The sequence below is a fragment of the Colletes gigas genome, unplaced genomic scaffold, assembly GCF_013123115.1.
Source record: "Colletes gigas isolate AHSC1104 unplaced genomic scaffold, ASM1312311v1 Colletes_gigas_Sc00007, whole genome shotgun sequence".
NCBI lineage: Eukaryota > Metazoa > Arthropoda > Insecta > Hymenoptera > Colletidae > Colletes > Colletes gigas.
Window position 1 is genome coordinate 5,978,243 of NW_025106636.1, and position 20,350 is coordinate 5,998,592.

A 20,350-nucleotide genomic window follows, 5' to 3' on the forward strand; every position below is an offset into this window, starting at 1 on the left:
TATCGATAGGATTTTGTCGATGTATCGATACTGGATCGAAATTTATAAATTAATATCAATAGAATCGATATCGGTGTCGATCTTAACGCTAGAACATACACCTTTTTCTTAATAATTATAGTTTTTGGTTTATTATAAATATTGTAGAGCATATGTCAGAGACAAAACAATTAAACATAATAGCGTGGGGCACATACGACCCCATGGCTTGAATAGAAAGTATCCAAAAATGTATTATAAACCCATTAACATAAAAACGTAGTAAACGTCGAGAAGTTATTAAAAAAAGATGTTGAATAGACGTTTCATGAAAATTTTTTTAAAATTATTTTAACGATAAATAAAGAAAACACGATATGTAAACGATGACCAATAAAAGCTCTTGTTCTGTACTTATTATCGTAAGATTGGTTGTGATATTCACTTCGTAATTTTGGATAACGGAAAGATACAGGTTTAATGGTAAGTTGGTAGGGTAGCGAATGCCGACAACCAATGGACTCGATATAAGAAATATTGAATGCATGGGAAACTTATCTCATATACCAGATTTTACTAGTAAACAGTTGTAAATTGAAGACAATCAGAGGCAATCGTGCTATTTAATTGTCACGATTATTACCGAAGGTCGTTGAATAATATCCAATTCTAAGCAATGCCGTGAAAACTACTAAATGTATCACGAAATCATTCGTATTTTATTTCTCGTCCGCTCGAATTCCGTGAAATAAAAGGTTGTTATTAGTTGTCGGTTGTTATATATTATGGGAGCAACATTTTCTTTAAATTTACTAAGAAAATTATACGGAAAATTATCTTCCGTTCGTTTAGACGCATCCAACTATTGGATAAAATTAAAAATTAATAGTTATTGCATAGGATTACGATAGCGATCGGCAAAAATGAAATTGAACGAGCTTGTTTATTGGTAAGAAATTTTGTATTTTACTGTTGGATCTCCAAAAAAAAAATTACTTGAATCGATGTAACGTTAATGCAATTAATGATTTTTGTGTTCCAGGTATCAGAAGAAAATTGGTACTTACGACAAGCAGCAATGGGAAAAGACTGTAGAACAGCACATTCTTGGAGGATTTACGCATGTTCCGATGAGAACTGCAAAATTAAAAACAGAACTTATCGATGTGGATCTTGTACGAGGTAGAGTATTAAATTAAAAGATTGCAAACAATTTTGTTCTGTCGGAGCATTAAAACATGAAAATATATATTTTATAAGTATAAGTATATACAGATTAATAGCAAATATCGAAAGAAAATTTTCATTGCAGGTTCTTCTTTTACAAAAGCCAAGCCAAAACATGGATTATCAACAGTCGCTTGCTTGGCTTTTCAACGATTATTATTTCTCCCTTTGTATAGAAAATGGTGGATGCAGCAGACTAGTTTAAAAATTTTTACATTATTTTTATTATTGTATAGTTTACAATTGATCAATATGTGTGTATATTTTTATCAGATGGCCAAGGACAATGAAAGTGATGTACGATAATAATTATATTCCTATTACAAACACCCGCAAATATTTAATAAATTACATATCTTTTTACAGATTGTGTCAACATCAGAAGTATTAATACCTACTATTATGATGTTAGTGCTATGCATTGTTCATTCTCACATTGTATCAACTCATTCGGGTCCATCAACAGTCGATGTGCATAGTAAACAGAGAGTAGTTAGACGTTCGCGACATACTAGGAGTCGACTGGGAAAATCAAGGACAAGACAAAACTTACGTAAGCTTTCATTATTGTAGGATATAAAGTTTCTGACAAATCACCTTATATTTATATTTACTATGTATTGTATCATTTGTAGGTTTGCATGAAGATTCCAAATCATCTCAAGATACTGTTTCTGGAAAAGCTAGTACAGTAAATGGCGAAGTTTTAACTTCTGTACGATTTGCTAAAAAAGTTGTAATCGAAAATTCTTTGACTGCTAGTCGATCTCAGGTAATTATATTTTATCATAGATTTTATCACAATGCATGTTATCCTATGTTGGCAGTATTTTTTGCTAATTCGTTCATTAAAATGCTTAAATATTTATCTTCGAGAAATAGACTCCTGTAACAGATTTTTAATAGCTTATCTTTTATAGGAATTTGTGACTGCTCAAGGATCCTGTGATAATGAATTAATAAATGCACCTGTGAGCAATCCACTTCCAATAAATGAAGCTTCAACTAGTCATACTCAATCAAGTCAGTATAAATTATATGCTTTACTAATATTTTTCGTCTTAGTTATATGTTTATATTTAAATATAAAATATATCTTTATTATAGATCAAAGTATAAAAAATGTACATCAAGATGATGATGGATTTGAAAGTTTAAATGGAAATGTATCAAGTGATAATGATAAAGGTATTGCACGAGCAACAGTAGAAAAGTTTAAGCAGAAGAAAGATATACAACATAAAAATAATGAAGAGCGCAATCTTCGAATAGAAAACTCTACTAGTCAACAAATTTTATTACAATCGAAATTCTCAGGTTCGATTGGCAACATATTATAATATTTTATATAAAAAGTTTACAGCATGATATATTATGTAAAACGCTAAACTTTTACAGAAAGTAATATATTTTCATAATTTAAATAGATAAAATTTTGAAATATATTACTCATGATCTCTTTATTTAAAAGTGCAGAATTTATTTCTATAGTTATCCGTGATTTTGTTTGTTTTGAATTGATAACATGCATTAATCTTTGTTGGAAAGGTAAAGTGGCGTATTAGCTAAATGATTGTCTTCCACTTTCCATGCAGCACTTGAGTTATTGAAGACAGAAGATATTTCTTCAAAGAGTGCTGAGGAAACTTCTAGTAAAGTGGTAAGTATTACTTATTCATTTATAAGTTTGTTTTAGTTTTCATACTACAACCATTATATTACACCAGCAATATAGACTTAGTAATTTAATATCACATACAGTTAAGAAAAAACAAAAATATTTGCTCGTATAATAATTTCGTAATATTACTTGTAACAGTCACATCTGATATATTATGCATTTGAAATAAATTTAAAATACAACCATTTTATTTTATAATTTCGTTTGTACGCATCTATAATTGTAATCTAAACCGAATGTGTGTAAATAATTTTAAAATGCACTGTTAATGTACGAATATTTGAATAAACTTCTAGTAATTAAATATGTAATATTCCGAGGTAATTCACAAAACATCCCTAATTTTTATGTAATCTCATCATGGCAAGAGCGCCAATGATGCAAGCTGTACGTGGAAATTATGTTTGTATTATAATATGAATAAACAAATTACTGACAATGTATTGTGAACGATTTTCAAATATTTGTTCATCTCTCATCTTTTAATTTTCTTATAATATATTTCATCGTATTGGATAATTATGTAAGTTTCGTAAAATTTCTTTTTTCATTTGCAAAATTATACAGAAGTGTTAGTTTTAAATTATTTTTTGAAGGATAAAGATCACTGTCCCTTGGCTATTGGTCCAAGAAAAGGTCGTCAACAATACGAAAGTGAAGAAGAAGGAGAATGCGAAGAAGCCGCTACGCATCATTTAACAGAAGCCACAACGTCTGCTACCGAATGGATGGGAGTAACAACAAACAGTGATGACTGTAGTTACAGGTACAAGATTATGATACTACTGCTGGTATTAATTTTGTATTGTTTCAAATTCTTTTTTCTATCGTAAAAAATATCCTCAGCTCCTTTATTACATCCTCAATATTCTCTATTATAAATTGTTTTTTTAAAAAGATAATATGAACTTCAATAATTCTTGCAGTTCAGAACTTGAGGAATCCGATTTACATAGTGAGACTAATAAAAATTATGGGGAATTTGTGGAGCATCCCTTCTCTTGGGAATTTGAATTACCGCCCTCCATAATGCTTAGCTCTAGTTGTGCCTCATATGATCGTGGTAATGTATATTAAAACAATAACGTAGATATTATTTATTTCATATAACATATTTCAGTTTCGTGCGCTATATGGACACGACGTGATATAAAAAAAGCTGAACTATCGGTGCTGGACATCAGTTCAGCGATTATTGCCAGAGTGGAATCAATGCCCGAGAGTATGAACTATTTTTATGGAGGCCTACTGCTTAGCGTTGTATTGTCACTAATACCATCCATTAAACGATTAAATGATCACGTTGGAATGGACAATAGTAGTAATGTAACCAGTTCCTTTATACCAAATGACTTAACTTACGTCAATTTGGAAACTTACAGCGATATTATATGTAAAGTGATAAGCTTGGCATTTGGCGCAACTCTTTGGTAAGTGCGAAATGATTGAATAAAATGATACAATACATAGAAAACTTGAGCACTTTTGAAATAACGTTACTTAAAAGATTCAAATATTATTTCGAATAGTTATTATCTTATATTTTGTATATGTATACTCCGTATAACAAATAGTGTGTTAAGTAATAGTCTGTGAAAATTGATAAAAATTTTACTTAATTTCAGGGAACGTATAGTAGTGCTTATATCGGCATTCGAGAGGCTAATATTATCCTGTTTATTATTTTTTTTATTAGCAGTTGCAGAACGTACTTATAAACAAAGACTCTTATATGCTAAATTGTTTTCACATTTAACATCGTCAAGACGTGCAAGAAAATCAGAATTGCCGCACTTTCGATTGAACAAAGTGCGCAACATAAAACTGTGGTTGAGCGTTAGATCTTATTTGAAAGTAAGATGAACCATTATTATGTATATTTTTATCTTACAGTGTACAGTATAGTTTTATCTTACAAAATACTAACGAGGTTGTAATTTCATATTATATAAAAAATATTCTTCTTAATATATAACTTATTATAGAGAAGAGGGCCTCAACGTTCCGTAGACGTAATAGTATCAGCAGTATTCATTGTTACATTATTATTGTTATCATTTGTGAGTCTGGAGTTAATTAAGGTAAACAGGAACAAGTACATAGTATAATAAAATGATAGTAATCAATAAATATTATCACTTTATAGGATCTTGAAAGTTTACATTCCCGATACAACGTGGAAGCACTGTTTTGGAGTTTTTCCTTAGGGATATTTATACTGCGTTTTATGACGTTAGGTACAAAAATTAATAAAAAATATAGAAATCTTTCCGTCTTGATAACTGAACAGGTAATTACAATAAAATACATTTTTCTGCAGATTTATATTCCTGTTGTAAATATTAGTATTTGATTTTGGTTTCTTTTAGATTAATTTATATTTACAAATAGAACAAAAACCGCATAAAAAGGAAGACCTTATGGTGGCGAATAATGTACTCAAATTAGCAGCAGATTTGATAAAGGTAATGCAAATAATTTATTTTTACTTCTAACTAAATATTTAGTATAATTGTAAATTCATATATAATTTACAGGAACTTGAAAGTCCGTTTAAAATATCTGGTTTATCTACTAATCCCTATCTGTATACAATCACAAAAGTGGTATTATTATCTGCACTTTCAGGAGTGCTTTCAGAATTGCTTGGATTTAAGCTTAAATTACATAAGATAAAAATCAAATAAAAAGGTGATACTATATTAAATATTTATTTTCGTGTAACTACCTCAATGATGTTGAATAATTGACGAAGATAATTCAGTTTTTATTTTAGAGTATTAGGGAGTTTAATAGAAGCGTTCGATGTTAAGGTTCAAATAAATATTTTATTTCTTAATAGTTTAGTTCGATGAATATTTATGATATATAACTGTTAGAGGTTTTTATGTTTTAACTAGAAATTTATAGTATTTAATTAAAATAAAAAATTATTTTACTGTTATGGTAAATGAGTATAAGATATTTACTTGTAATATTATTTCATTAATTTTACATTATTCCATTATTCCTCGATATTAGAATATTCTATTGAAATATCATAAACAAATGATAGTTTTTTTGTCAGCAAGTACGAAAAAAAAAAATTACTAGCGATGCTAATTATTATTAATTTACATGCATTACAGTGTATTGTACCATGTAATAGTAATATTTATATAGGCACAATCATCGATGATACTTAACAAACTCTTCAGATATATAGTTATTGGTGCTCTGTATATTTACGACGTTTCAATACTGTGTAATTATTACAGTGTAAATACTTATACAGCAAATAGTGCTTTGATCCAGTATAATAATTGTAAGCATAAAAGAAAAAGTGTTAATAGTTAAACACACGCGCACGTGTGTCCTATGTGTGTAAAAAAATATATATAGATATACATATACATATGTGTATACATCTTTGCAAAGTTGCGAATGTTGCAAATTAAATGTAAATGATATTAATTTTGGTAAGCTAAATTTTTTAAATGTACTTGTTAATAAAAATCAAAACTACATGCAATAATCGTCACTTTTGTTTAGATGTGTTTGATGATTTTTATGTAAATAGTGTATTATATCATATAAAGAATAGTACCTGTGCAGAAATTTATCTAATTAATTACATCTGTGGGTTATTTTAAAATAATTTTAAGTGTATCTAGGCGCGTTAAGAAATAAAATATACATTCGTTTGTGAATGCAAATTATAATTTTATGGTTATCATAATATTTTTATATTATGCAATTGTTACGATTTAACAATTATGTATTCATATTTAATGATACAACAAAAATGGGGGGAAAACCAGTAAAGTCGGTGTTAAATCTCGTAAAAGAATTGAAACTAGATATTATAAATACCAACATGAACAGTTAATTATTTCTAACAATAGTTCCCATTGCAGAATTCAATATTTTCCATTATCATATTTTGTATATTTTCATTTAAAAAAGAGCTAAGCTTGTTCCAATTTCTAGAAAGAAAAATTGCAAAGTGAAAGGGAAACAATAGATTTATTGAATGGTTACAATTTAAGAACAAGGTTAATTGGGCCCCATATTTATACGAACTCTTTTCATTCTGTGTTCTTAATCAATTTCTGTAATATTCACATGTTATGATACATTCTGTATAATACAATAAAATTATTTGAGCCGAAGAAGGTAGCACTGCATTTTATATTAATTATTATAAGAGTTTCCGACCTATCTTATTCTATCTCGTAAAAAGTGGCAAGTATGTGAGAGGATGATAGTGCTTTGCATGAAATGCAGTTGAAGTTTAGACGAATACAGTTTTAGTTTAAGATAATTATATAGTGCTTGCAATTATGTGTTCCCAATAAGACTGATACAAAAGCTTTTTTCTCTATCATTTAAGGCTAAAAGTAACAGAACTATCAGTAAATTGAAAATAATCAAAGATAGACGGCATCTAACCAAACATCGAAAATTTGGTAGTTGGAGAATTAATCTTTATAATTTTCAGAAATAACAGTATTGTGATATACATAAAGGTATTATTATGGAATTGTATGAAATTAACAATAATATCGATTTGTGTTACATATAAAATTTACGTATCACGTATGCAAGTTATGTAATACTGTCGCATTTTTAACGTAAAAAAGTAAATTCATGTATTGTTATAATCGTAATTATAATGTAATTTATTGTCGTAGAGTAATAATAATGGTGTAGTTAATATGATCAAATTTTTGAGATTATATAGAACAAGTTAATTTAAAATAATTCAAAGAAGATAGTAAATTGTCATGTAGTAACATAACGAAACGAAGAATCTTATCACGGTAAAAGTTTGTTTATTTAGAGTTAAAGATATCTGCTTCAATCAAGCGAAGTTTAGATAATTCATAATTTATTGTATCTTAAATTATTTAATACGCCCGATTTCAAAGTTTTTATAATGTATTATTTTTATATATATTTTGTATATATTTTCTAAGTATTTAATTTTATCAATAATTAGGTTGGCCAAAAAGTTCGTACGGTTCTCAACATTTAAATATAACACAGAGTAATTCTTTTATAATACGAAATATCTTTATTCAATAATGAATTTTCTATTTTAATTTATAACCTATTCTCATCTGTGAACCCTTCTGTTTCTCTCAAAAAACTAATCAAGAGCTATTTAATAGTCTCTTAGGAATCGATGGAATTTTGGAAACAGATGATAAAACATTTTTTTTTTATATAAAAAGACCACTTTTGGTACATGCATTCTTTGATTACATTCTCTCCATACATTTTACATAAATTTTTACAGGATTGCACCTTGTTGTTTCTTTCTTTATTTCATTTGTAAAATTATAAAACAAATTTAATCTTCAAACTTTTTTGTTAATGTGCTTTTAAGATTTGATCTGAAGTTGTGTTTCAGAATGTCTGAAGACAAGTATTGCCAAAATCTGTACATACTTTTTGGCCAACCCAATATATTAAGAAATATTGGAACTGAACATGACCTGTGTTATATTACTATCAGAAGTGCTTCGGATGGTATTTTAACAAGAAATTTTTTTCTTGTCAGCGCGTAATCCAAGTTAGTAACAGGTTCAATTTTTCAATGTTGTTCCTGTCTAACTTTGGAACCAGCCAGCTAAATAATACACCGAACTATAACAGCTATCTTCTGCGATATTCAGACAATATAATATTCGTACGATATGTACTCATGGATATATAATAGGCCCCAAACTGCTAACACTAATGCAAATGTCCAATTTTCGTTGCCATTTTCTAAGTGGTTTCAAATCGATTGGACTTTGGCCTCATTGGTGAAAGTGGTGTGGCCATACGACGCAAATGATATTATTTAATCCATGGGTCATTATATATGGAGCTTATGCTTAATTTTAAACAATATACAATTTCTTCTAAGCAATATTTGAAAATTCTTTGCCAACTGTTGACGAACACAGCAAACATTTTATTAAATATATGAAGTTTAGACAACAATTATAATTTTGAGCTTGTATGTCATTGGTTATTAGACCTTATAGTATTTTAGCAGATACCTTGTCGTTCACATAATGGATATGGACAAAGAAGTACTTGAAGAAACACCTGAATCGAGTATGAATTCTCAGAGTGAGATGGACTTGGACAATCACCAAAGCGCTGTTTTAACTAATGCAAAGTCTGATGAAAATATATTTGAAGCTGAAAGTGTATCAGAATTAAATACTGATAGCGATAATAGAATGTCCAGTAGAAGTCACTGTAGACACATGATGGAAGAAGAAAATGCATCCGCCGACGACACAAGCGTATATAATAGTTTAACCACTGAAGATTGTATTATGGAGTCCAATGCAGATTATATTGTAGTTACAGACGATTTAAGACAATTTGATGTTTTGGATGATTTAGAACGCCATCCAGATCAAAACTGCTCTGATATGGACTCAGACACAAATGAAAGTATGGATTCCGATGTACCTGATGAAGAAATTGAGGCTATGCTTGAAGAAGGTAAATTTTAGCGTCCGAGCGAAATCAATTATTCTAATAAATTTTTTTATCTTCCTACATTGGAAACTTAAGTATGGAGTACATAATTTTAATAGAAATTTATAACGATGCATTGAAAGCCCAGTATACCAAAGTATGAAATGTGCAGATGTAAGAGTCAAATGATGTAGAAAGAAATCGGATTACTTGTTTTCTCTTTTTGTACTTCTTACATAGATCGTGCAGCCGCAGAGTACTTTTTTAGTTAAGTATTATATGCCACTATTAGGTTTACCAGAAGAATTTAAAGGCAAAAAAAAGGACAAGAAAGATAGCGTCCCATACGAAGAGAAAGAGAAACTTGTGTTGGATGGTAAGTATTATTCAAAATTAACATAAAAACTGTGGCGTCATTTAGTCATTCTAACACCCGACAGAAATAGTCTTAATTACAGCATTAAAATAAAGATGAAAAAAAAAAAAATAAAATTTATAAATGTAACTCCTTTTGTAGAAATTGGCCATAATCATTTTGATGTACTTCCGGAAGGTTGGGTGCAAGTAACGCATAACAGTGGAATGCCTTTATATTTACATAAACAGAGTAGGGTTTGTACTCTTGCAAAACCATATTTCCTTGGGCCTGGCAGTGTAAGAAAGCACGAAGTGCCTGTTAGCGCAATACCTTGCCTTCAATATAAAAGAGCTTTGCACGAGGAAGAGGAAGAAAGAAAAAAGGAAAAAGAGCATGATTCAAATGCAGAAGTTTGTAGTCTTCCTAGCGCAAAAATTGAAACGATTCAGGAAAATCGAGAAGCTCATTCATTAGATAGTGAACAGTTGAGAAATTATTGCCAATCGCTCTTTCGTTTCAAAGCTATTAAAGTGATGAGATTTCAGTAAGTGCACATCAAATGATGTTAGATCACTACTAATATCCTAATATCATAATTAGTCTGATTAGCATTTTCATTATACCTTTAGATCATGGTCAGCAAGAAGGAAATTTACGAAAAATAAAAAACATCGTAAGCAACTCGAACGACCGACTTTACCCGATGGAACGAAATTAATAACATTTCCAGTTAGTAGCTCTAGTTTGACGGGAAACAGTAGTGGTACTACGGGAGATGATAGTGGTGGGCAAAGACCACCTAAACATTGGATTATGAACCCCTCTGGCAAAAGTTATGTTTGTATACTTCATGAATATGTACAGCATGCACTTAAAAAGCAACCAACTTATAAGTTTAAAGAATTAGGTAAGTTTAATATGCATGTAATTTGCAACCTGTAATTTGATTACATTTGTCACGATCACTTCTGCAAAATAATTGCATTGCAATCACACTGTAATTACTTCGTAAAAGTAATGACAGGAAAAATTAAAGTTCTTATTCTTTCATCTATATTATTCAAATAAAAACTCACCCTAGATAAAACGTTGTTCGTCTATGCGGTTGGATTATTTGTCAGGCATTCGAAATTATTCCATAACTTCACTATTTTGTTGACTTCTAAAATAAATCTCCAAGAATATATTCTGAAACAGTTAAATTTTTGTAACACGTAAGAAAAAATTGAAGAATAACCGTTAATTTAGCCCTCTGGCGGACGCACCCGTAATTAGAATAGGCGACTTAATTTCGCGATTTACTCTTTCGCCAAAAGCTTTTTTTCCCGTGATCGGATCGATTTCGGATCTTTTTCTATTCCTCGCTTGAAGGTTTTTCTATCTATTTGGCCCAAAAGTTAACATTTCACAATATCGACGCCGCGTGTACGGAGATACGAAAAAAGGCGCGCGATTTACGGTAAAAAACGCGCCCGCCGGAGATACCATGACCGGAAGCAACTAACGATTTACCCAATCGATTAATTCAATCGTTAGTCGTTACGAGCGATTATTTCAATAGTCGATGAAGTTTTGATAAAAATGCATATATTTAACACATATACATATAGTTCAAAGTAATATACAAGTATTAACAAATTTGAGATTATACAATACTAAGGAAAATGTTTATAAATCTGGTAACAGGGACAATTGGTTTCAGAAAATGCTGCAACACCATACTCTGCTGTCGTTTGTATCAACGATATGGAGTATGGAAGCGGTTTTGGTAGCAGCAAGAAACAAGCGAAAGCTAATGCTGCACGAAAAACCCTTGAAATTTTAATTCCACAAATGAGAGATAAAATTTCTGGCGATAATGCTGGGAACACAGCTTCCGGTAGTAACAGCCGAATGATCAAGGCATCCAGAACAAATTCTGACGCGGATCTATCGTTCTTCGATGAAATATCGATAAACGATCCACGTGTCGCAGAATTTTGCGCGAAAACAACCGAACCGTCGCCGCATGCTATTTTAATCACTTGTCTTCAACGAAATTTTGGACTGGGCGATATGCACATTAAACATTCTGTGAATACATTGAAACACCAACGCAATGAATTCACAATGCGTGTTGGGAAACACGAGGCTACCGTCGTAAGTAAAATTATAATATATTAACGCTTTTACGAATTTAATTTAACAAATTAATATGCTTACGATTTATAGTGACATTTTGTAAAATTCTAATAATTCCAGGTATGTCGTAATAAGAAAGACGGCAAGCAACGTGCTGCACAAGCTATTCTGCAGCTTATGCATCCTCATATTCAATCTTGGGGTTCTTTGCTAAGATTGTATGGATCTCGTAGTGTAAAATCTTTCAAAGAAAAGAAACAACTAGAACAAGAAATTACGCTGTTACAAGGTAAAGCCGCGGTCAATCAACCAAATCACGCTATTTTAAGTAAGCTTAGGCAAGAAATGCGCAAATTGGCCGAACAGCGGCAAGCAATACAGCCAATTGGTAAGTTCGTCCCGCCAGACTTGCCGACAGGATCCGCGGCCAATTTGAACAACGTAGATTTATAGCATACTAGTCAACTTTGTGAATCATACAAATGTTAATTTATTTTGCAAGTTTCAAAACGACAGTTTGCCAAGCTTTAATATACTTTGAATTTGTTTCATATTCGTTGTCTCAAATGTAAACGCGAAATATTTTATATATCTGATTTTACAAGGTAACAAAGTAAATTTTTAAATGGTGCTGATCATTGAAACTATTATTTGCTTTGTTACTTTTACCGCATTTTTATTTTATACATATCCTAGCCGATGATTGTTAATAAACAGCCAATGGTGTAATTGAACGTTGATTGAGAATAAATGTAGATCAACTTTTGAAATTTAAATTAATTAAATTATGTTGCATTAAGTTTACTTAAATCTAAGCACGAATCGAAGTATCATAATATGCTACCTCAGTTGCCTTATTCCTATTGCACCATTGTATATCGTTAAATGAACCAGTTATTATGAAAGTGGCTAAGGCACGGAATCAAAAATATTGAGTTGAAAATAAAACAAGTTGCCGTGAAGTAAGTAATAAAATGAAGTTGTCATATTTATTGTTATCTGCTGCATACTTTGGTAGTGGTGTTAGTCATTTTCCCCCCATGCATGATATTAGAAATATATAAAAAGAAGAGAAAAATATATGACTTGGGCCACTCTTATAATAACTGGCACAAATATAAATGACCAATCTCGTATCTTTTTTAATTAAAGACATTTATATCTTATAAGGAGGCTAATATTCGTGTAATTATCAATTATGTATAAAAGATGTTGTTTTACGTATAACTATTAAAAAGACAACAGCTCGCAGAACATGTTCATTTATTCTCAAAGAACTGATTACAATAAAGTATATTTCAGTTCCATAAATGTTAAGGCATCAAAACTTGCGTATTAATAACAGTGATAATGTATTCAAAAGTATTACAATCATTTTAATGAAATTGCTAATAGAATTAATTATATAAATAAACTGTGAAATCATGAATAAAACATTTAATTGCTTCCACGGATATATATACATTACTTTAATAACTGTACTTATTTTCTTTGGCACTTTTACACGACTTGTTTTTTTTATATTATTTCTGTAATCCTATGTTCTATGTAATACATTACTAATTATTACTAATATTCAACAATGTGAAAACAAAATTAACGCAAATGTTGAATTTCTACTTCCATAATGTTTCTACTTTGTTGTTCAATACACCATCACACGTATTACTATTGTATGTATCTCGAAAGTGATTGAAAAGAGTTTCCTTTTACTTTATTTTCTTACTCGTGTAGAAAATACAAACATTAATATTTATTATTTGTGTACTATGAATAATTTGTGTTTTGTGTTACATGTATGAATATTAATTATGTTAAATGAAATCGTCGTTACTTTAATTACGATGTAATATATTACATATATAAACGTCTTCCTACGTAATTAAATACGTGTAATACCATTAATTATTGCAAAGTGTGAATTTTGCTATAAATGGTAGTCAGTAATATGACTAATATAATATTCTTTGTTAATAATTCTTCATTGTACATGAGATACAAGATTTTTATTTGGTTTGATTCTCTCTTTATTTCTAAAGATTATTACTATTCTTGAATTACATGCTTTGAACAATTCTAAATCTAATGGTTGTTCAATACTTTAAACATGTTCACTTTTCATTAAAAACACAACAAATCTTATTGTGTTTTACATAATATTAATAAATTCTTTTTACCAATTTCCTTCAGGAATTTGTTAACTTAGTATATCGAAGACGAATATATTTATTTAATAGGCACATTTTAATAGGATCAGAATTATGATGATTTTAACAGATTATAGTTGAAAAAAATAACTTCATTAATAAATGAACGTACATCGTTCATTTTAAAATATAACTTAAGTTACAGATATGTTCTTTTAGACTTTAATGATTTAAATTCTTTTTATACAATTCATAAAATTTGAATCTGTTTAATCAACTATGCGTGTGTTTACTATTTTAAAACTAACTTCTTTTCCCGCGTGTTTATCGTCACGCATTCAAAAAGTATAAAGCTTTTAGAAAATTTTACAAATATCTATGTTATGTTGTTGAAATGTTACAATTCAACTGTTTGTTACGATAATTAAATTAATAATTGCATCTTCGTATAATTACATTAATGTATCGATTTACTAGTTATGCATAAATTGTTTGTAAGTAATGTTGGTAAATCAGTTTCTTCTCAAATGTATTTCAAACGACGCTGGTGGTGGATTCATTTTGATTATTTTTATAATTTTAATCATTAACTAAAGACACACTGCTACTGTGTGCTTTACGTGTCACGCGTGAATATTATCCAAAATGATTAGATATTTCTCACATTAATGCTACCATTACAATTTATTGTACCGTTATATATTAATATCTTTTTGTCAATGCATAATACCTTGTAATATATTACCTTGAATACATTTAAAATTCGCGATTTCCAAATATTATTTACAAACTATATATGAATACAATGTTTACATTTGTTTTCACATTAACCTCCAGTGGCACAAATTATAAAAAAAAAAAATTAACTCATTTTAATACTAACGTGAAAAAATAAACGAAGTATACGTTATTTAACTGCATATAAATTTTCACCTTCCGACAGGCACGGCTTTTTATCGTAAAACGAGCACGTTTTTTCTTACTCCTTATACACGGTGTCGATATTACAAAATTTCTACTTTTGAGTCGAATAGATAAAACAAAACCTTCGAATGAGGAATAAAAAAAGGTCCAAAGTTGATCCGATCACAGGGGAAAAAGTTTTTGGCGAAAGATTTGGCGCTCGCTCCCGTCGGAGGGTTAAAATGTGTTTCAAATTATGTTCAGGTGTAATTTTTTCATTTTCCTGAATAAGCTTTTAAAAGATATAAATATAAATGTATTATAAAATAATCGTTATTTATGCACTCCATTATAACATTAAATAATTTTATAATAATAAAGATATCGTATTCAACGTACTAATTATTAAAATATTAATGTACCTCTAATTAGTACATGATAACAGTAGAGAAAAAATTGCATAATTTCAAATGTTGATAAAATAAAATTGAAATTTTCATTCGCGTTGTCTACGGGCGTCTATTTCTTCGTTAAATATACTTATATTAATTAAAGAAAATATCACCAAAAGTTCCAATGTTAAAAGTAATTTTACCTAGTTTTATTCTGTATACTGTAATTTATAGAAATTATTAAATAAAAAGATAATATTGTATGCATTATTATCATGCTCACCTAGCAGAATGCAAATTCATTTTTAAAGATAAGAGTACGTAAATAGTAAAATGTCTTTCTGATTTCTGTATGAATAATAAATACATATTAATACACATGCAAATATTTGAATGTTTCGTTTCTGTATAAATGCCTACACTCGTATCAGTCAATTATCTAATTACAATGACTAATCTTGGTTGGTTCTAAAAAAAACTACGTACGTTTTAAAATAATTTTTCTGAATGTATAATCATTATCAAGGAATAAAATACTGTTAAGTGGATCCTAGAGCATTACGTTCAATTATTTTTTGCGGGGCATGTGAACTTGTTTAGTCGCTTGGTAAAAAATCATTATACAGATTCATCACATGTACTATTTCCTGACAGGGCCATCTTTGATAGACTAGAAAGACTTCTGCGTGGACTACTACCAACTAAGAAACTACTGCTGGACTCTGAGAAAATTTTTCGAAAACTGAAAATTAAATATCGTTATTAAATGTTTTTCATAATTAAAATTAGTAATTTTCGATATATACATACACACTACTTACAATTTACGAATTCCAGATTCAGACTTTTTCCATGGCGCGTCATCTGGTTCGTAAGGAAGTGGTCCTTGGACAGGAGCGTCTTTATCATCCTCCACTCTGTCACAGAATAGAAAGACAATTTTTTTTTTTTTTATAAAACATGTAAATCGAAACAATTATGAAAAAAACAGCTGATATAAAATCGCATTTAACAAAACTGACGTACATTTCAGGCTTCGGTCGATACAGTTCCAATTCGTCTTCCAAATCTGAGACCCTGGCTTTTAGTTCATTTCGTTCATGTAGAATTTCTTTTAATTCGGCGGTGGTAAACCTTGGTCTATCAGGGTCATCTAGATCATAAACAGCCTTATTCGTTAGGTCTGGACATCCCTGCAATTTACTTAGATCTTCGTTTTCTTTTTTTGCCAAACCAAGACGGGCTCGAAGATTGATCAATTCACGATTTTGATCTTGCAACTGTGCCAAAAAGTCTGCTCTTTCTTCTACCAAACCACGAGCTTGCATTTGCGCTTGACGTTGTTTACGCTTTAATTCTCGGCCAACGACCCCAAGTTTTTCGACTTGCGCTGTTAGCTTTGCGTAACATAAAAACGAATTAGGATGACACGTACCTATGTTATCATCGTTTCGACGAAGTAAAACAAATACTACATACTAAAGGAAAACTATTCATGCTATAGCAAATGTATTCTACAAGTAACGTTTAATCGCTATTTATATCAAATTACATATGAACATAAGTACCAATTTACATTTTCTATATCCACATTTTTCTGCTGTAGTTCTTTGTCTCTTACTCGAATTTGATCTCTTTGCTTGTCTATCATGGATCTTAAATGTTGTAACACTGCTATATCAACTTCTTGGCTAGCTGTAAAAGCTGAAATATATTTATGTAATCAATAACATATACATATATGTATATGTACAAACATATAATTTCAGCATTGTGTTAGTAGATAAAGATAGTTTGTTAGTACTTTGTTTACTGCTGTACTGACTGTCACTGCGTGACTCTTGTAGAGCCTCTGCCAATCGTCTATTTTCTTCCTGTAATCTTGTAACCATTCCTACTAGTTCACGAGACTCTTGCCGCCAATGCTCTTCTATTTGTTCCAATTCCTACACAGTAATTAAATGTCTTAAAGTGAAAAAAATGTCAGAAACATTGCTAAACAATCGTAGAAAGTAAAATACCTTTTCAAATCTTTGCCTGTCCTCTGCTTTTCCGATCTTATCCGTTTCCAATTGTGAAATCTTTGCACGTAACTCTTGGACTATCGTGTTTTCACATTCATTTTTGGTTGCGAGGCTTTCCAACAGCTCTAATCCGTGTATCACTTTTGGCATAAGATTGGTCACAGATTCTACACCAAATGCATCTATGAGTTTCTCACATTCTTTCCCTATTTCGGAAGCAATGTCATAGACATCTACAACCGATACATCTGATACTACAGAATATTCCTCCATATTACAGATTGTATAATTTTTCAAACAAAAAGGCATCAATAGTTAAATTTGGGTATGCTACGTATGAACCTGTGAAAAATAAAAACATGTAATTGTTTAATCATCGAATAAAATAATTTAAGATAACAAATTAATATGGAGATGTATATTTTGGTTAATATCGAATGAGATTTTTTACGCGTTAAAATATATATTTTATAATTATAATAGAAGTGTTAAATATAAAAAAACACGATGAAATAACGAAGTATGATATCAGATTGCTGTTAACGTAAGACCTTAAAAAATGTCTTCAAAACTGAACATCACATATATAAATGACAACTGTTATAATTTGTATTAAACATACTTGAGAGCAAACGAATATTATTAAAAAAAGGGCTCCTACACTTTGCACTCAATGCAACATGTTTTAGCGTTAGTTTAGGCGTGGCGTTAATTAACAAAATAATATTCAACGTACAAGAAAGTTAACAACTACTGTGTATTCATTGATGGTGTTTAAGTGCATGGAACTGTGAGATCACGATGATTAATCGCGTTCGCAACGCTTATCTTAAATTCCACTCAGCACTGCACATTGTCGTAGAATAGGACGCATTATAATTGTTATGCATGCACGTACATATGGATGTACATACAGACTGTTAATCTGAACGTATACACCATATGACGATCATCGAAACCAGCAGATTTAAACGAAAGAAAAAGTTAAAGATCCGAGTGCCGAAGATCTAGTGACTCTTGATTAAAGCTAGTTTCTTTTTCTGGTTCCATAATTCTTGTGAACTGTATATTTTGGCAAAAACGATCAAAGCGTTGGCAGCGATTGGATCATTTCGATCGAGCAAAGTTAGATTCGTTATAATTATTCCGTAATTGGACATTCGTAGCCGTTTACGGTTAAGATTAACATTTTTACTCCCTAAAACTATAAATTGATAATATTTATACAAAGGCAATCGCAATTTTGTTAACAGGGAGCTCTAATTTTTTTTCTCTATGCAACTCGAAAACAGCTGTTAAAACAATTTCAACGATATAACAATGGTCAGGTTCAGGGTCGTCTGAGACCATAAATCGCATGCGAAATGCAATTTGTTAGTATTTCATACATATTGGAATCGAGAAAATGTTAAAACCTATCTTCTATTATAATTCTGCTTCCAATACGTATCTATTAAATGACTTATTATTATATTATTATATTGTCCGTCGGTTCTACCCTTCTGTGAAGTTCTTTTGAAGAACTTCTGTTTAATACTTAACAGGTGATTCCTTTAAGCATTTTAGACTGTCTAAGGATTTTTTCCCCGAAGGCTTATATTTGAAATAACTATTGAACATTAACTTTTAGATTATTAAATTCTTCTTAACCGGCGTTTTCATGTTAGGTATTAAAAATATAGTTTTATGTTAGATAAATTAACCCGTAAACAGGCGCACTATAATATATTAGTAAACAGGGGGCTGTTTATGACGCGGGTGCAAAAGGTTTATTTTTGTCACACCTGAGCGGCCGTAAACTGTTTATTATATGTAAAATTCCTGCTAATAAGGATAATAATATTCTTAACATTAATATATTAATGTATATCATAAATATATTAATATTATATAAATAAATATATATCGAAAATATTAATCGTAAACTATACGTGAAAATTCTCTAGACAAAACATATCAGAGTACTAGGATTTTTAAATTAGAAGGATAAAATTTGGTAGGATAGAGTAAAATTTAATTTACACAAGTTATAATAATTACATTTTTGTATATTGCTTTTTATTAAAACATTTTCAATATAACACGATAATATACGCTCTATTTTATATTAAATTTACAATGTACAATTCAGATAGATAACATTATATCCAAAATTTTGTATGTATATACAGTAAATTTTGAAACTCAATTTAATAATTGTGACAATTATCTAATTATGTAGAAGTAAGTAAATTTTTGATGCACTCATTCAAGAACTCGTTTCATAATTATTATAATAATTATTATATCACTGCATAATTACTCTGTAACAAATTGCAGTATATTATTCTACAACAAAATATAGTAGATTTTTAAATTAAAACAGGAATGCAATTCTATAGCTTTGATCAAATACGGAATTATATTACTTTTGATATAACGATAAAATTTAATTATTCCATACTCTTATCGTTTATAGTATACAATTTACATTCTCTTTAGAAAATTTTTCGAAATAATTGAAGTAATAAATTCGGCTATTGGACGAAAATTATTACTTAAATATATAAAAATGTATACGCAATTCTGAATGATCTGAATCCTTGAATAATTACAATAGACTATTTTATTCTTTAAATTTATCAACAACTTTAAACATAACAGCAAAGTAAATGTTAAATTAATAATAAATATTAAATTATATTATTTGTAATAAAACACCAAGCATATAAATTTGTTTGAAAATACTGCATGCTTTTGATGAAATATACGAATTAACAAAATTCTGTACCGCGATGTATAGATTACGTTTCGAAATATCTATAGAAATAAATTTAACAAATTGTTGTTGATGTTAAGACAATATCGTTACCGAAATAATATTGGGGCTTGTTAATAAAACTAGAAAAAATAATATCACCGCAACATGCATTATATTCAAACGTTGCAAGCAATTATTAAGTTACATAAATTTGATGATAGTATTTAATCTAACACTATTGTCTTTAACGTTATGAAGAAAATGCTTCATATGAATTCGATATCTTTAAAACAAAAATAAAGCTAAAATATTT

At 29.6% G+C, this 20,350-nt stretch overlaps 3 protein-coding genes across 4 annotated transcripts; 2 read left to right on the forward strand and 1 right to left on the reverse strand.

Moving 5' to 3' along the window:
• The first annotated feature begins 144 nt into the window (after positions 1-144).
• Positions 145-5,591, forward strand: LOC122396154 (protein phtf). Of its 2 annotated transcripts, none has more exons than XM_043394311.1 (17): positions 145-734; positions 832-928; positions 1,022-1,161; positions 1,292-1,503; positions 1,573-1,759; positions 1,842-1,978; positions 2,127-2,229; positions 2,314-2,523; positions 2,802-2,866; positions 3,484-3,653; positions 3,814-3,950; positions 4,008-4,317; positions 4,513-4,741; positions 4,873-4,968; positions 5,034-5,177; positions 5,257-5,352; positions 5,425-5,591. In XM_043394311.1, the coding sequence occupies exons 2-17, from the start codon at positions 903-905 to the stop codon at positions 5,572-5,574; spliced, it is 2,412 nt and encodes an 803-aa protein (XP_043250246.1). In that variant the 5' UTR covers positions 145-734; positions 832-902; the 3' UTR covers positions 5,575-5,591. The 2 variants fall into 2 exon arrangements, with proteins under 2 accessions (XP_043250246.1, XP_043250245.1); XM_043394310.1 differs by having other exon boundaries at positions 145-462.
• Positions 5,592-8,826: 3,235 nt separating this feature from the next.
• LOC122396144 (microprocessor complex subunit DGCR8) lies at positions 8,827-12,999 on the forward strand. Its single transcript, XM_043394291.1, has 6 exons — positions 8,827-9,376; positions 9,645-9,728; positions 9,870-10,254; positions 10,340-10,617; positions 11,413-11,849; positions 11,952-12,999. The coding sequence occupies exons 1-6, from the start codon at positions 8,935-8,937 to the stop codon at positions 12,282-12,284; spliced, it is 1,959 nt and encodes a 652-aa protein (XP_043250226.1). The 5' UTR covers positions 8,827-8,934; the 3' UTR covers positions 12,285-12,999.
• Positions 13,000-15,457: 2,458 nt separating this feature from the next.
• Positions 15,458-18,286, reverse strand: LOC122396099 (RILP-like protein homolog). Its single transcript, XM_043394223.1, has 7 exons — positions 18,034-18,286; positions 17,295-17,639; positions 17,078-17,219; positions 16,850-16,977; positions 16,300-16,670; positions 16,095-16,190; positions 15,458-16,015 (listed from the first exon to the last, which is right to left on the reverse strand). The coding sequence occupies exons 2-7, from the start codon at positions 17,604-17,606 to the stop codon at positions 15,892-15,894; spliced, it is 1,173 nt and encodes a 390-aa protein (XP_043250158.1). The 5' UTR covers positions 17,607-17,639; positions 18,034-18,286; the 3' UTR covers positions 15,458-15,891.
• Positions 18,287-20,350: the final 2,064 nt, after the last annotated feature.

What these genes read in the sequence shown, in the direction of transcription:
- LOC122396154 (XM_043394311.1), top strand. Translation starts at nt 903, where the DNA reads ATGAAATTGAACGAGCTTGTTTATTG. An exon ending in AGGAAACTTCTAGTAAAGTG is followed by an intron (nt 2,867 to 3,483) that starts GTAAGTATTACT and finishes TATTTTTTGAAG; the next exon opens with GATAAAGATCACTGTCCCTT. An exon ending in CCGTCTTGATAACTGAACAG is followed by an intron (nt 5,178 to 5,256) that starts GTAATTACAATA and finishes GGTTTCTTTTAG; the next exon opens with ATTAATTTATATTTACAAAT.
- LOC122396099 (XM_043394223.1), bottom strand. Translation starts at nt 17,606, where the DNA reads ATGCCTTTTTGTTTGAAAAATTATACAATCTGTAATATGGAGGAATAT. An exon ending in ACAGGCAAAGATTTGAAAAG is followed by an intron (nt 17,220 to 17,294) that starts GTATTTTACTTT and finishes ATTACTGTGTAG; the next exon opens with GAATTGGAACAAATAGAAGA. An exon ending in GAATCTGGAATTCGTAAATT is followed by an intron (nt 16,016 to 16,094) that starts GTAAGTAGTGTG and finishes TTTAATTTTCAG; the next exon opens with TTTTCGAAAAATTTTCTCAG.
- LOC122396144 (XM_043394291.1), top strand. Translation starts at nt 8,935, where the DNA reads ATGGATATGGACAAAGAAGTACTTGAAGAAACACCTGAATCGAGTATG. An exon ending in TGAGGCTATGCTTGAAGAAG is followed by an intron (nt 9,377 to 9,644) that starts GTAAATTTTAGC and finishes TGCCACTATTAG; the next exon opens with GTTTACCAGAAGAATTTAAA. An exon ending in TTATAAGTTTAAAGAATTAG is followed by an intron (nt 10,618 to 11,412) that starts GTAAGTTTAATA and finishes AATTGGTTTCAG; the next exon opens with AAAATGCTGCAACACCATAC.